The sequence below is a fragment of the Pseudochaenichthys georgianus genome, chromosome 5 (assembly GCF_902827115.2).
Source record: "Pseudochaenichthys georgianus chromosome 5, fPseGeo1.2, whole genome shotgun sequence".
NCBI classification, from domain to species: domain Eukaryota; kingdom Metazoa; phylum Chordata; class Actinopteri; order Perciformes; family Channichthyidae; genus Pseudochaenichthys; species Pseudochaenichthys georgianus.
In genome coordinates, this window is record NC_047507.1 from 19,553,740 (window position 1) to 19,566,664 (window position 12,925).

At 39.1% G+C, this 12,925-nt stretch overlaps 1 protein-coding gene across 1 annotated transcript; it reads right to left on the reverse strand.

Annotated features, from left to right (window-relative positions):
* Nucleotides 1-3,955: 3,955 nt before the first annotated feature.
* Nucleotides 3,956-12,536, reverse strand: LOC117446466 (transketolase-like). Its single transcript, XM_034082643.1, has 14 exons — nt 12,185-12,536; nt 10,819-10,936; nt 10,599-10,712; nt 10,405-10,502; nt 9,562-9,753; nt 9,185-9,303; nt 8,844-9,040; nt 8,575-8,739; nt 7,330-7,486; nt 6,744-6,874; nt 6,522-6,605; nt 6,320-6,413; nt 5,823-5,945; nt 3,956-5,044 (listed from the first exon to the last, which is right to left on the reverse strand). The coding sequence occupies exons 1-14, from the start codon at nt 12,289-12,291 to the stop codon at nt 4,857-4,859; spliced, it is 1,887 nt and encodes a 628-aa protein (XP_033938534.1). The 5' UTR covers nt 12,292-12,536; the 3' UTR covers nt 3,956-4,856.
* Nucleotides 12,537-12,925: the final 389 nt, after the last annotated feature.

Consider the following 12,925-nt stretch of genomic DNA (forward strand, 5'->3'; position numbering starts at 1 on the left):
AAAAATAAAATCCCCATGAAAAGTCATAATTATGAGATAAAAAAGTCGAAATAATGAGATAAAAAGTCATAATTATGAGATAAAAAAGTCGAAATAATGAGATAAAAAGTCATAATTATGAGATAAGAAAGTCGAAATAATGAGATAAAAAGTCATAATAATGAGATAAAAAGTCATAATAATGAGATAAAAAGTCATAATTATGAGATAAGAAAGTCGAAATAATGAGATAGAAAGTCATAATAATGAGATAAGAAAGTCGAAATAATGAGATAAAAAGTCATAATTATGAGATAAGAAGTGCGCATGCGCTGCAGTGGCGCTGTCTTTAAAGGTCCCTTCATCACCCTGCTGCTCTCCACCATGCAAACAGCATCTATCTAGTCCTAAATAAGGTAACTATTACAGGTGACTTTTGTAAATGTTAGATGTTACATATAGCCTATATTGCAGCTAAACTACAACAATGCAGTTCATAGCTTTGACATTACCTGTTATGAACTATAATATATATGCCTATAGTTTTGTGGTAACGCGCCACTAATGACAATAGTGTAGGCATACTGCTGCTGTGAGTTGCTCTAACTCTAACCCGTGAACGTTACCACACAACTATAGGCATATATATTATATATATTATATTCATAACAGGTAATGTCAAAGCTATAAACTGCATTGTTGTAGTTTAGCTGCAATATAGGCTATATGTAACATCTAACATTTACAAAAGTCACCTGTAATAGTTACCTTATTTAGGACTAGATGCCGTTTGCATGGTGGAGAGCAGCAAGGTGATGAAGGGACCTTTAAAGACACCGCCACTGCAGCGCATGCGCACTTCTTATCTCATAATTATGACTTTTTATCTCATAATTATGACTTTTTAGCTCATTATTTCGACTTTCTTATCTCATTATTATGACTTTTTATCTCATAATAATGACTTTTTATCTCATTATTTCGACTTTCTTATCTCATAATTATGACTTTTTATCTCATTATTATGACTTTTTATCTCATTATTTCGACTTTTTTATCTCATAATTATGACTTTTTATCTCATTATTATGACTTTTTATCTCATTATTTCGACTTTTTTATCTCATAATTATGACTTTTCATGGGGATTTTATTTTTTTCAAGTGGCGGAAATGGGCTTCCATAGAACATGGCTCACAGTATTAAAGAAGAAAGAAAATGTGTTTCTCATGATCTGATTAGGTTATTTTCCTAATATATTAACGTTCAAATATGTTCTGATGAATAGCTTAAACTATCATTTGTCAAGAAATTGCCCATTGGAATCTCCTAGAGCTGAGATCAAAAGACCTGAACCCAAAATGATTACATTCAAAATAGGCCATAGGCCTATATAAAATGCAGAAAATCAGGCTGGAAATATCTAATATTTGGCATTTTGCTTTATTACATGGACTGACATTATAGAAATATATATAAAAGCTGTTTATGTTTGTCTAATGTTTGTTTACATCAGTAATGTTTCCAAACATTGTCCAGACATTACTTACAGTATGCCAAAATTCAAAAAATTGAGATACATTAATAAACCAGGGGTGTCAAACTCAATTTCATGGCGGGCCACATTAACATTATGGTTGCACTCAAAGGGCGAGTTGTAACTATATAAATATACATATATAATATATATATAATGTATTATATTACATTATTGCCTCTGAATTGGATTATTATCGGATAGGATAATAACTTAGTAATGAACTACGTCTGAAAGCAGAAGTCCAGGGCAAATAATTGCAAGTCTCTTCAGTGCGCATGTCACAAAACGAGATGCATTGTGGGACATGTAGTGTATGGGCAACCTGCTTCTGTAAAGTGGCATGTTACCGTATAATAAACATATTATATTCTTTGCAAGCTCTTGCGGGCCACATGAAATGAAGTCGCCGGCCGGATTTGGCCCCCGGGCCTTGAGTTTGACACTCCTGCATTAAACCATTGCCAGTTAGCCTTCACACTTATCAAACATATAAAGATAGCCAAAGAATGTGAAAGTAAAACCTGCTGTCGGGGACTTTCCTTCCCGTCTGTGCGTATTACTTAACAGAGTTGTTTGACAGGGTTCACAAACTTGTCTTACAGGTGTTGTCGCAACACCTGCCTGGAGAATTTACCTGCATCTGAATATAAATGGTGAGGTTACCTGTTTTTTCTGGCTCTCAGGCTTTTTCACCTGGCGCAATGTAAGTTCATACTCCTTTCTGTATTATATTACTATATAATAGTCTCCCCCATCTCTCTCTGTCTCTAGCAACAGCTCTGTTTACCCATCAATCTATTTGTGTTGTCCTGTCTCTACCAAACGTTCATGATAATGTGTCTTTCTCAGGAATATGGAAGGGGACTTATACGGACAATGTATGTACATTAATGTGGTGGAAGAAAACAAAAGTCATCTATGTTTATTTTGACAATATTTATTAATTGTAATCTATTCTTTTGAACATTTCAGACAAATATTACCATTTTTATTCAATATGCTTTGGTCTGGGATGTGGAACAGCACTGTATAGGCCTTTTTGTTGTAAGTTGACATCATTTTTTAGATTCTTAAATGCAACGTAATCACCAACTAACTTACAACTTGATATAATGTCCTCTGTTTAATAATGTTTGTGTTGTGTTTCAGCACTCATTGTTCCATCAGTTCTTGTTGTGTTTTTCACCATAGTGTTCGAGATTGTGGGCATAATGTCAGGTAATTTGAACTTGAATTGAATTGCTATTTTTACCAGAAGATGTTCATTTGACATGTCATTTTGGACAATCCCCATAATTCCCTTTAGGTTTTATTCGGACATGAATGCTAATACTAATGTAAATTCATATTGTCTGTCAGATATTCCACCCCATACTAGGAGATGTAAAGGGCTTCCATATGACAGAAGAGGTACGCACACTGATTTCAGTCATGATTTGATTATAATCTTTATCAGCACTGGAGTGAGTAATATGATTACTGGTTTTGATTGCCATTGCAACAACACTGTATAACTGTACACTGTTACTGTATAATAAAACAAGAACCTTTAAATATAATTATGAATTAGGTCTACATTCAGATCGGTTTCCAGATCTGTCATTATCTGTTAATTCTCTCTCTCTCTCTCTCTCTCTCTCTCTCTCTCTCTCTCTCTCTCTCTCTCTCTCTCTCTCTCTCTCTCTCTCTCTAGATGTTTACTGGGGATTTTGTTTTGCACTTTTTGTGGCCATCCTAAACCTAAACTCCTATCATGGTAAACCACATGATTTAATAGCATGTAATAAATGCAGGCGTCTTGGTAAAATGCTGTGGTAACATGTAATGCTTTTTTTCCAGTCTATACACTGTCATATGGATTTGGAATCATTGTGTTTGCTCTTAGAGGAGCAAAACGGAAATACAGCTCTCTGAGGTAAGTGGGCTTGTAAATGCCGATTTTATTCTGCATACTGTTGATTGTTTGTAGCTTCATTTTAGCTTCAATACTGTATTGTAAATGTCTTTCAAAGTTAAAGGGATGGTATTTTTTTAATCTTTTGGACAGGCAGCTAAGGAAGAAACGGAGGTGGTAGAAGACGTTTGCAACCACAGACCGCAGAGTTGTGTTTGATGGAATTATCTCATGGAATTGTAGGAAGCCACGCATGTATCGACAGAAACCGGCACATATCATTCTCTGTCAAAAAATGTAATGATCAGATTTTTATTCAAAATTGCTCTTAAACCTGGGATGGGATAAATGCAGTACATTTCACAGTGCTGTGTACTTATGTGATGACGAATGACATTGTATTCATGATTTTGTGCACAGTTTAAAGTAAAAGACGAATGTACAGATGTGTATGTATATTGCTTGCACCAGCACTTTAACAAAAAACTCAAAACAAATAAAAATACTGAGTAAAAATTCAAATTCAAATGCAGAGGGTTTTATTACATGAAAGTAAGGTACATACAACATGTCAAGTTACAAAGAAAGTGTTTTTTCTTGGGTTAACAAGACATATGTAACTCTAATTTCATAGTTGCAGCTAGTCACATTCTTCATCAGCATGTAAAGGGCCAACAGCCCTCTACCTTTTGTAAAAAAAAAGACAATGTCACTGAGCACATAGTTATTATCGTCACACTGCTGGTATGGTCCAGTTGTACAGCTAACACAAATGAACACTGAGGTGTGTATGTTGATAGTAACTTTGAAATCGGTTTTAAGAAATACAGTGCTAAAGAGGAATGGAACAACTTATGAAACCAAAACAGTTTAAATGAACTGAGCATGTGACTTATGGTTTTGATTGTCTGCTCTTTATGTCCTACCTACATTTGTTTGATTTTCCGACTACTTTCTACAAACAACAACTCAGTTGGCTTCTTTCTGAAACTACTGCCAGGATTAACTACAATGCCCCACCCAAGAGCTACATCAGAACAATATAAAACATTTCCAGTTGAAGTTAATCAAAGAGCAATAAAAAAACAAACACATCGGAGCATTTCATATTTTTAACATGTAATAATGAATTGTTTTGTATGGTGAGCATCACAGTCAGTTTTGGAAACATTTTGCTAAATGAACTGGATTCATGATAACGCTGAGTTTAGGAGTGAGGGTGTCTTTTTTAATTTGTGAATTTCTGTTCTTGTATGTGATGTAATGGATGCTTGAAAGAGAGAAAGGCAAAAGTGGAACTCTAAAGTGTACGGCACAAAATCACATTACTTACTTAGGGGGATTCACAGTGAAGAGCTGGGTGTCATGTGAATAAAACATATTTGACTGTTTATCTTCATCTCCAGGGGTGTGATCAGGTAGGTGGGTGGGGCAGGGAGACATTTACTTGGCGTTGGTGGAGCTGCTGAGCATCTTGCGGATGGACTGGGCGATGGAGTCCCGGTCGATGCCATAGATCTTGAGCAGCTCGTGTGGTTTGCCACTGCGGGGGACATGGGACACTGCCAGGCGGATCTGATTAAGGCCAGGCTCATTGACCAATGCTGAGGACACTGCCTCCCCGAGGCCACCTGAGGAACAACAAGTCATCACATGAGAGGGGTGTAGAGAAAGAAGGAAAATCCACATCCTTGAGGCATCGAATTAAAAAGCGTTGAAACTTCATTGACAATCAAAATTAAGATATTGAATAATACTGACAAGAGATGGCATGAAAAAATTACAAATACATTTAATCTAAACATGGCCCCTTGACCATTATAAGATTAAGATGGAACTTTATTTATCCCCGTGGGGAAATTCAGGCGTTTATGGCAGCAACAAGGTCAGAGTGAAAAACAGGATTCACACAAACTAAAAAATAAAGATAAAATAGAATAAAAATAATAATACTACAATTAAAAACAAAGTGATAAAGTGATATAGTAACTGTTGAAACAAGATATCACGGTATAATGTTGATCATTTGAATGGACATACAAACATATTATACTACTTTCTAGCCCAGATGTAAAGCGAATAAGATACCTAACATCACACAGATGCCATAAAGGCTCTGTCTAGTCAAGTCCATGCCATCGCCCTCCCCCTCCCCCTCCCCCTTACTAGGCACAGGGCATGGCTGTCTGTGTTATATAGGTCACACAGAGCCCCATGGGCACATGCTCAGTTAAGGAAATCTCGCGTCTCTGTCTCTGAGCCAATAAAAACATGCCAGCGCAACACAGCCAAGGGTTCGGACCAATGACCAAAGCTGCATTACGCTGAGATGCTTTTTGCTGTTCGGTTGGTGGTGGTCATACATTATGCAGAAGCTGAACAGTATCAGCAACTTTTATGCAAGCCTACCTTCATAGTAATGGTCTTCCACGGTGAGGATTCGTCCCTTGGTGGCACGTGTATTATCGATGATGGTTTTGACATCCAGTGGTTTGATTGTGAAGGGGTCAATGACCCTGACGGAGATCCTCTCTGGAAATTCAGTTTATTCAGTTAATGAAAACAACATGTAACGTGATACTGTTAATGACTAAGACATGTAATTCATGAAGTGGTTCTTGTAACAAGAATCTTGCTAGTCATTAAGATCACTATAATTCATTTATGAAATATGATATGGTATTTGCAAGCAAACCCTATCTGAGTGCAAAATCAAGACACATTTAAAAAATAAAATCTAAGATTAGATGTTTATTTTATGCACAGTAATTATAGATAACATTACATAATTTGGCATTTACAATAGGTTTTATCATAGCATATTTTAGATTGAATTGATGTGTCAGACGCAATTTGGTATACTCCTTATCTTCTTATGACCAGAAGCAGTATTGCATGTACTGTACCTTTCTTTAAGTGTTCAGCTGCAGCCAGGGCCTCATGCAAAGTCACTCCAGCTGCAACCACGGTCACCTGGTCATCTTTGCCCTGGTACACCACCTGGAAACAAAGATAAAAGTATTACATTATCTTTTCGGTTACAGTTTTTACAGTGAATGTTCATTTTGCACTGAAGTTTCCCTGTTGTCTTATTATCCTCTCACTCACCTTAGCCTCTCCAACATGGAAGTCCTCATTGCTGTTATAGATGATGGCACTGTCTTGGCGGCTGGTTCGGATGTAGCAAACACCCTTTACAAAGAGAAACATTGACATTTGATCACTGAAACATTTTGACACAAAATAGGCTACATTTGCTTTGCCAATAAAAACACGTTCTAGAGATACGACAGAAGGGAAGCAAGGACACTGCTTTTAGGTTTTATGTACCTTTGTCATTGCAGCCAGTTCCACAGCCTTCTCTGTAGACACACCGTCACAGGGATAGAATATGGTGGCTGTGGGAAGAGCCCTGAACATAGCCACGTCCTCAAGAGCCATCAGAGCGGGGCCTTCCTCTCCTGTAATATGTACATTTGTGTTTGATTGTATACTAGTCTCAACATTCAGAAAGTCCTCAAAGGTTTTTGACAGGTCAGGTTATTGGATGCATGCAGATACACAGACATAAAGCCAGACTGTGCATGCAGTATACCTGCACTAACAGAGGGACACCTGGTTCCCTGTTGACAGCTTCCAGGGCAGTGAGGAAGGGAGAAAATGGGAGGATTGAGTATTAGCTGTGAGGTCAAAGGGGGGAAATACAGCAAGGAAAACACAGAGTTAGAGGGAAAGTGAGGATTGATACAAAGGCACACTCACAAACACACAAAGATCCTTCTTTAAAACATTGTAATCATTAGTGACTATGAAATGGTCTGTGGAAATGTCTGGCTTCAGTGGGAGGGGAATAAAAGGTGCATGTTTGTGAAGGTTTGGTAGGGTAAGGTGTGTGAGAGGGATTGTCCTGGCTCACCAGTGGACAGGCCGCAGTGGGAGCCACACAGGTTGATGTCGCATTCAGAGATGGCTGCCATCCGGAGCTGGTCATAGGCCCGGGTGAAAAAGGCAGCAAGAGTGCTAGCAAACACCACGTTCCTCTCACGGGCAGCACATCCCATGGCAACACTCACCTGGGAAAAGGAAATTCAAGTTTTTATTAGCACTGATACTAAAGCAAAGAGATATAACCTTCCACAGGTCACTTGTGCTTCTAGAGATCACCCAGAGGGAGAACTATCTGCATCAAACACCATATTTTAAAGCGTCTTTGAACCATAGACCATGTTAAGTCCAGAGGGATGAGAAGAGTTTTTTTCCAAAGCTCCGGAGCTTATTTTCCCATATGCGTGGATTCAGTGGCATTCCTCCTCTTACAAATAATATCCTTTTATCCTGACTTCAAAACTCTCCCAAATACCACAGGTTATTTCCTTGCTTTTTCAAAAGCACCACAAAACCAACCATGAAAACGTAAATGTAATGTTAGATAGAACTCTCTAGAGACAACCAAAGAAAACTACCATCAAGGATACATTTAAACTGGACTAATATAGAATGTATTTAATAATAAAACGTTTACCATAAAAGTACATTCTTCTCTATTTACAACATTAAAGCTTTTGATTATTTTCTTTGATTCTGCTTAATTTAAATCGATAGGTTTTAAATCCACATACATTTTGCCATTCAGCGTTTGACTTTCTCTTACATTCAGCCAGATGGTGCCCGGCTCTGCGCTGATTAATATTTTACTTCTGACTACACTTGTCATGACTGCTTATCGTCATTCACATGACCTACATTTGAGTTTTCTGCTTGAGCCAGCAATAAGAGCACAAGGAATTTATGACTGAACGCCTCTCTCCAAATTATTAATCCAAGCTCAGATAGACAATGGCAAAGGTCCATGTGGGGAGGCTGTCAGCAGCAGCCACATTGGCCATAAGAAGGCAAGTGGGTTGCTTTGTTCATTATTGATTATGAATAGACATGTCATGTTTAATTAAATACCACAAGCTCCGACTCACAGCTGTGAGATGTAGGGTTGTTTCCTATCCAATCAGAACTGAGAAAGAGCATTTCATCAGCAAAATTACAATATTAAAGAGAGGTTTTATGCTTTTAGGGAATTACACAAAAAATACCATACAAAGAACTAGGATTTTTTCCATAAATATATGAATAAAGAAATAATATGTTGGTTGATGGGGGAACGTACCATGTTCTGCTGAGCAATGTAGCACTCCACAAAGCGGTTAGGGTGCTCATTCTTAAAGATGTCTGAGCAGGTGAGGTTGTTGGTGTCTCCATCAAGGACCACAACACGTTCATTGTAGCGGCCTATCTTTGCCAAAGCCATCCCATATGCCTTGCGTGTGGCTATCTGTAAAAATATAAAATAATCATTAACAAAGCTTAATCTTTAAAAATTATTCAATAATGCACCTCTGTGGTTTCTGTACACTTTTTAGTGTGCGGGTGGAAAACCTTTTCGCCAGTCTTGTAGCTGGGTGCGCTCGGCATCCTGATGTTCCTCAGGCTGACGGGGGGGGAGTCCTCTACGGGGGAAGGAGGGTACAGGTGCTTGCTGCTGTTCATGATGCGACTCTGCAGATCCTTCGTAACCATCTCGGCCATGTCTTTGGGCAGAGTTTTTGCATGCCATCCCAGCTTATCCTCGGCAGCTGTAACAACATGAACAGACCATCACATTGCTATATTTAAACAGTGTTTGATTAATGGGTCACACACTAAGACCTTTATGTAATATGCACAAGGATGAGAGCAATGCATTTGCAGATGGGGAGCAGAGAGTGACAGATAGTTACCTGGAATGCCTTTGCCCTTGATGGTTTTAGCAATGATGGCAGTTGGCTGATGACGTGGTTGGCTAAGAGCCTTGCAAAGCTCCTCCACACTGTGTCCATCCACAACAATGGCATTCCAGCTATATACACACACACACGCACACGCACACACACACACACACACACACACACACACACACACACACACACACACACACACACACACACACACACACACACACACACACACACACACACACACACATCAAAGTCTTACATCTGGTATGCTTGGTACAGTATGCTTGATATAGGTGGAAAGCTAAATGCATACCATGGCAGCGTAATACATGTAATAGCTATGGATAGACACATGTAATACATGTAATAGCTATGGTTACCCGAAAGCTTCACAGCGCTTCTGGTATTTCTCTACGTGGTGCTGCAGGGGTGCAGCGTCACATTGGCCCAGACGGTTGATGTCCATGATAGCCACCAGGTTGTCAAGCTGGTAGTGGGAGGCGAACGACATGGCCTCCCACACAGCACCCTCCGACATCTCACCATCCCCCAGCAGGCAGAACACACGATAGCTGGGAACAGGGTGAGATAATACAATTAGTGTGGGTGGGGTGCAAATCTTACAAAAATGGAAAATGTTCTCAGACTCTTTTCCAGTCTGATTGATTCTCTTTCCTTTAGCTTGATAACCAGCGGTGACACGGTAGCAGCTTCAGGCCCCTTAAGGTGTGGCTGCTGAGTTTCACACCTGCCTCTAAAACATGTCTCCCTTAAGAACCCACAGCGCCATATGGGTCAAATATTTATTTTTTTAAAAGGCAAAAAGAACATTGAATCAGTTTTGACATACCTAAAAAACATTAATGGGAAAATCCACAATGCCTGAATTTGAATCAGATATCAAATCAGCTTTGATGGTACATAGTATACATAGGTGAGATTTGACTGCTGGGCCTGTGATTATTAGAGCAGAATAATTGTGAGAGCAGAGCATGTAGCCGGAGCACACACCCACAGAATCTGGAAATTCCCAATCACTGAACACTTGAATGCATTCTGCAGGCCTACACATTTTAATTTGTGGATTTAAACAAGTCATGGGTTTTTAAACACATGCAAGAAATCTAGATTGCAAAAGGAAAACAAAATGCATTTAAGGAAACTAAAATTGTAAAACTAATGTGATTTTTTTCAGTGATTTATCCACATGTATGAAGAATTACCTAGATTTGTCAAAGTATTTCCCAGTGTAAGCCATTCCACAAGCCACACCAAGACCCTGTCCCAGAGAGCCAGTGGCTACATCCACAATTTGCTGCTTCTGAAATGCACAAAAACACACACATACACAGTGTTATTTAAAACATTTGCTTGACTGTTTTTGCTCTATAGGATGACACCTTATTTGACAGCTTACAGGGTTTGGGTGGCCCTCCAGGGAAGAGTCAACCTGGCACAAACTGAGCAGCTCGCTCTCCTTGAGGAAACCTGTTTCAACCCACATGGAGTACAGGGCCGGAGCAGCGTGACCCTGAGGAAAAAGAAATGCATAAATCAACATTTTCTTAGCATTCTACACTGAAGTGATTGAAAGAAAAAGGTCAAATTATGTACGACATTAAAAACCTGACTCTCACCTTGGACATGATGAAGCGGTCACTGTTATAGTTCCTCGGGTCTTCAGGGCGGTACTTCATGGTGTGAAAGTAAAGCACAGACAGGATCTCTGCCACGCTGCAGCATGATGTGGGGTGTCTGTGAAACAGAGAAGACCGTGCGTGCTGTTACACATATGGCAGGCATGAGTACAAACACACGCATGAATGTACCGTAACCACAAAGACATACACACACTAGTTGCATACAGTTGTTATTATTAAGAGTATGCAGTTATGGGATGTTACAATGACTACTTGTAAAAAAGCTAAGAAAAATAATGATTGGAGATTTTTTGTTAAATGAGTCTTGTAAAGATTTTTGTTAAATGAGTCTTGTAAAATCCCAAATAGCTCAATTTTAGAGCAGGAACTTTTTTTAATTAATTGGAATACTCCTAATAAAGTCATAAAGTGGTGGTTTTAGAGCTGAGCCCTATGGACAACATGCTGTATACTTCATTCAAAGGCCCTAGGCTTGCTTTTGGTCTTTTCCACAACGAAAGATATAAATCAATAAAAGTATTTCAATTAAAACTGCATGAATATGACACATGCAGCATTCTAACACAGCCATTAGTCATTATTACTAATAAGACTTAGATATGTTACTTTAAGCAACATTTTGTCAAATATAATTCAGTGCTTCCCTTTGTTCTATGAGTGTCGGTTACACTGCATGCACTGTGGCGTGGGGAGGAATTCTCCATCAAGATAACCCTCTTGATTCTTTAAATATAGAGAATATTTTTGGCTTCACATAATAGTTTGAACAGTCATAACACTGATTTATAGTGATACATAAAAAACATATGTATGTATTTTGACATTTTTATTTTTTGATACCAGTATCACAAAATAAAAATGTTCTTGCAGCAACAACGCAATATGTATGTCTATCTGCAACATACAATTGACTTTTCACATGGTAGTCTATAGTGCTTTCTAAAGCTAGAAAAATATAATATTGATCTCTTCGCAAATATTTTGAATGAAAACCACATGCATTTTGAGTCCTTTCATTTCTTAAAATGGTCCATAAATGTTCTATAAAGCAGAATAATATATAAATTGGTATTTCCATTTTGAGAGCAAAACTAATTATAGCATTTATGGATGTTGAAATGATACGACCAGTATATCACAGGAGGAGAACAAAGGCAGTACATGCTGTTCTTTCAGCACTTCGCTATGTGTGCATCTACACATACATGTGAGTAAGTCAGTAGATAGAGTCTAGAATCCATACTGCAAAGAAATATTAAATTTGCATTATGTGTTTCATTCATTGTGCATGTCTGCGTCACAGTGTTAAGCTGATATCTGAGAGCCAGTGCAGTCGACTCACCCGCTGCCTGCTGCAGTCGTTGCCTTGATGGAGTTGATCCGGAGGCGGTTGGCGATGTTCCTCAGCGCCTGCACCGTCTGCTGGTCTGGTTTGTGGTAATCCTCCATGAAGGCAAAATGTCAAGTTCCTCAGCACCAGAAAAGTGGACCAGCTATGATCCTATTTTAAGTTTGTGAGTTGTAAATGTGTGTGTGTGAGAGAGTAAGAGTTGGCAAAGAGCAGCACCTGTGTATGTGTGTGATAAAGCGGGAGCTGGAGAGAAAGAGAGATAGAATGGAGGAGAGGCTGGATATATCCTGTCAGGCGTGCAGACACATAGGATTACATTAGATGCACAAGGATAGACACACACACACACACACACACACACACACACACACACACACACACACACACACACACACACACACACACACACACACACACACACACACACACACACACACCACACACACACACACACACACACACACACACACACACACACACACACACACACACACACACACACACACACACACACACACACACACACACACACACACACACATAGCCAGAAGGAGAGAGGAGGAGAGGAGGGGGAATCCAGTGATGTGGGCTGGGTGTTTCTGCTAAAATCGAGCGGGTCATTTCATTGGCTACAGTGAGACTGGGATGCTGGAGGTGTGTCACAGCACTTAGTGTGTGCTGTCTAAGGAGGGGCTGAATAATTGGGAAGAGGAGGGGGTCAGGCATTTGAAG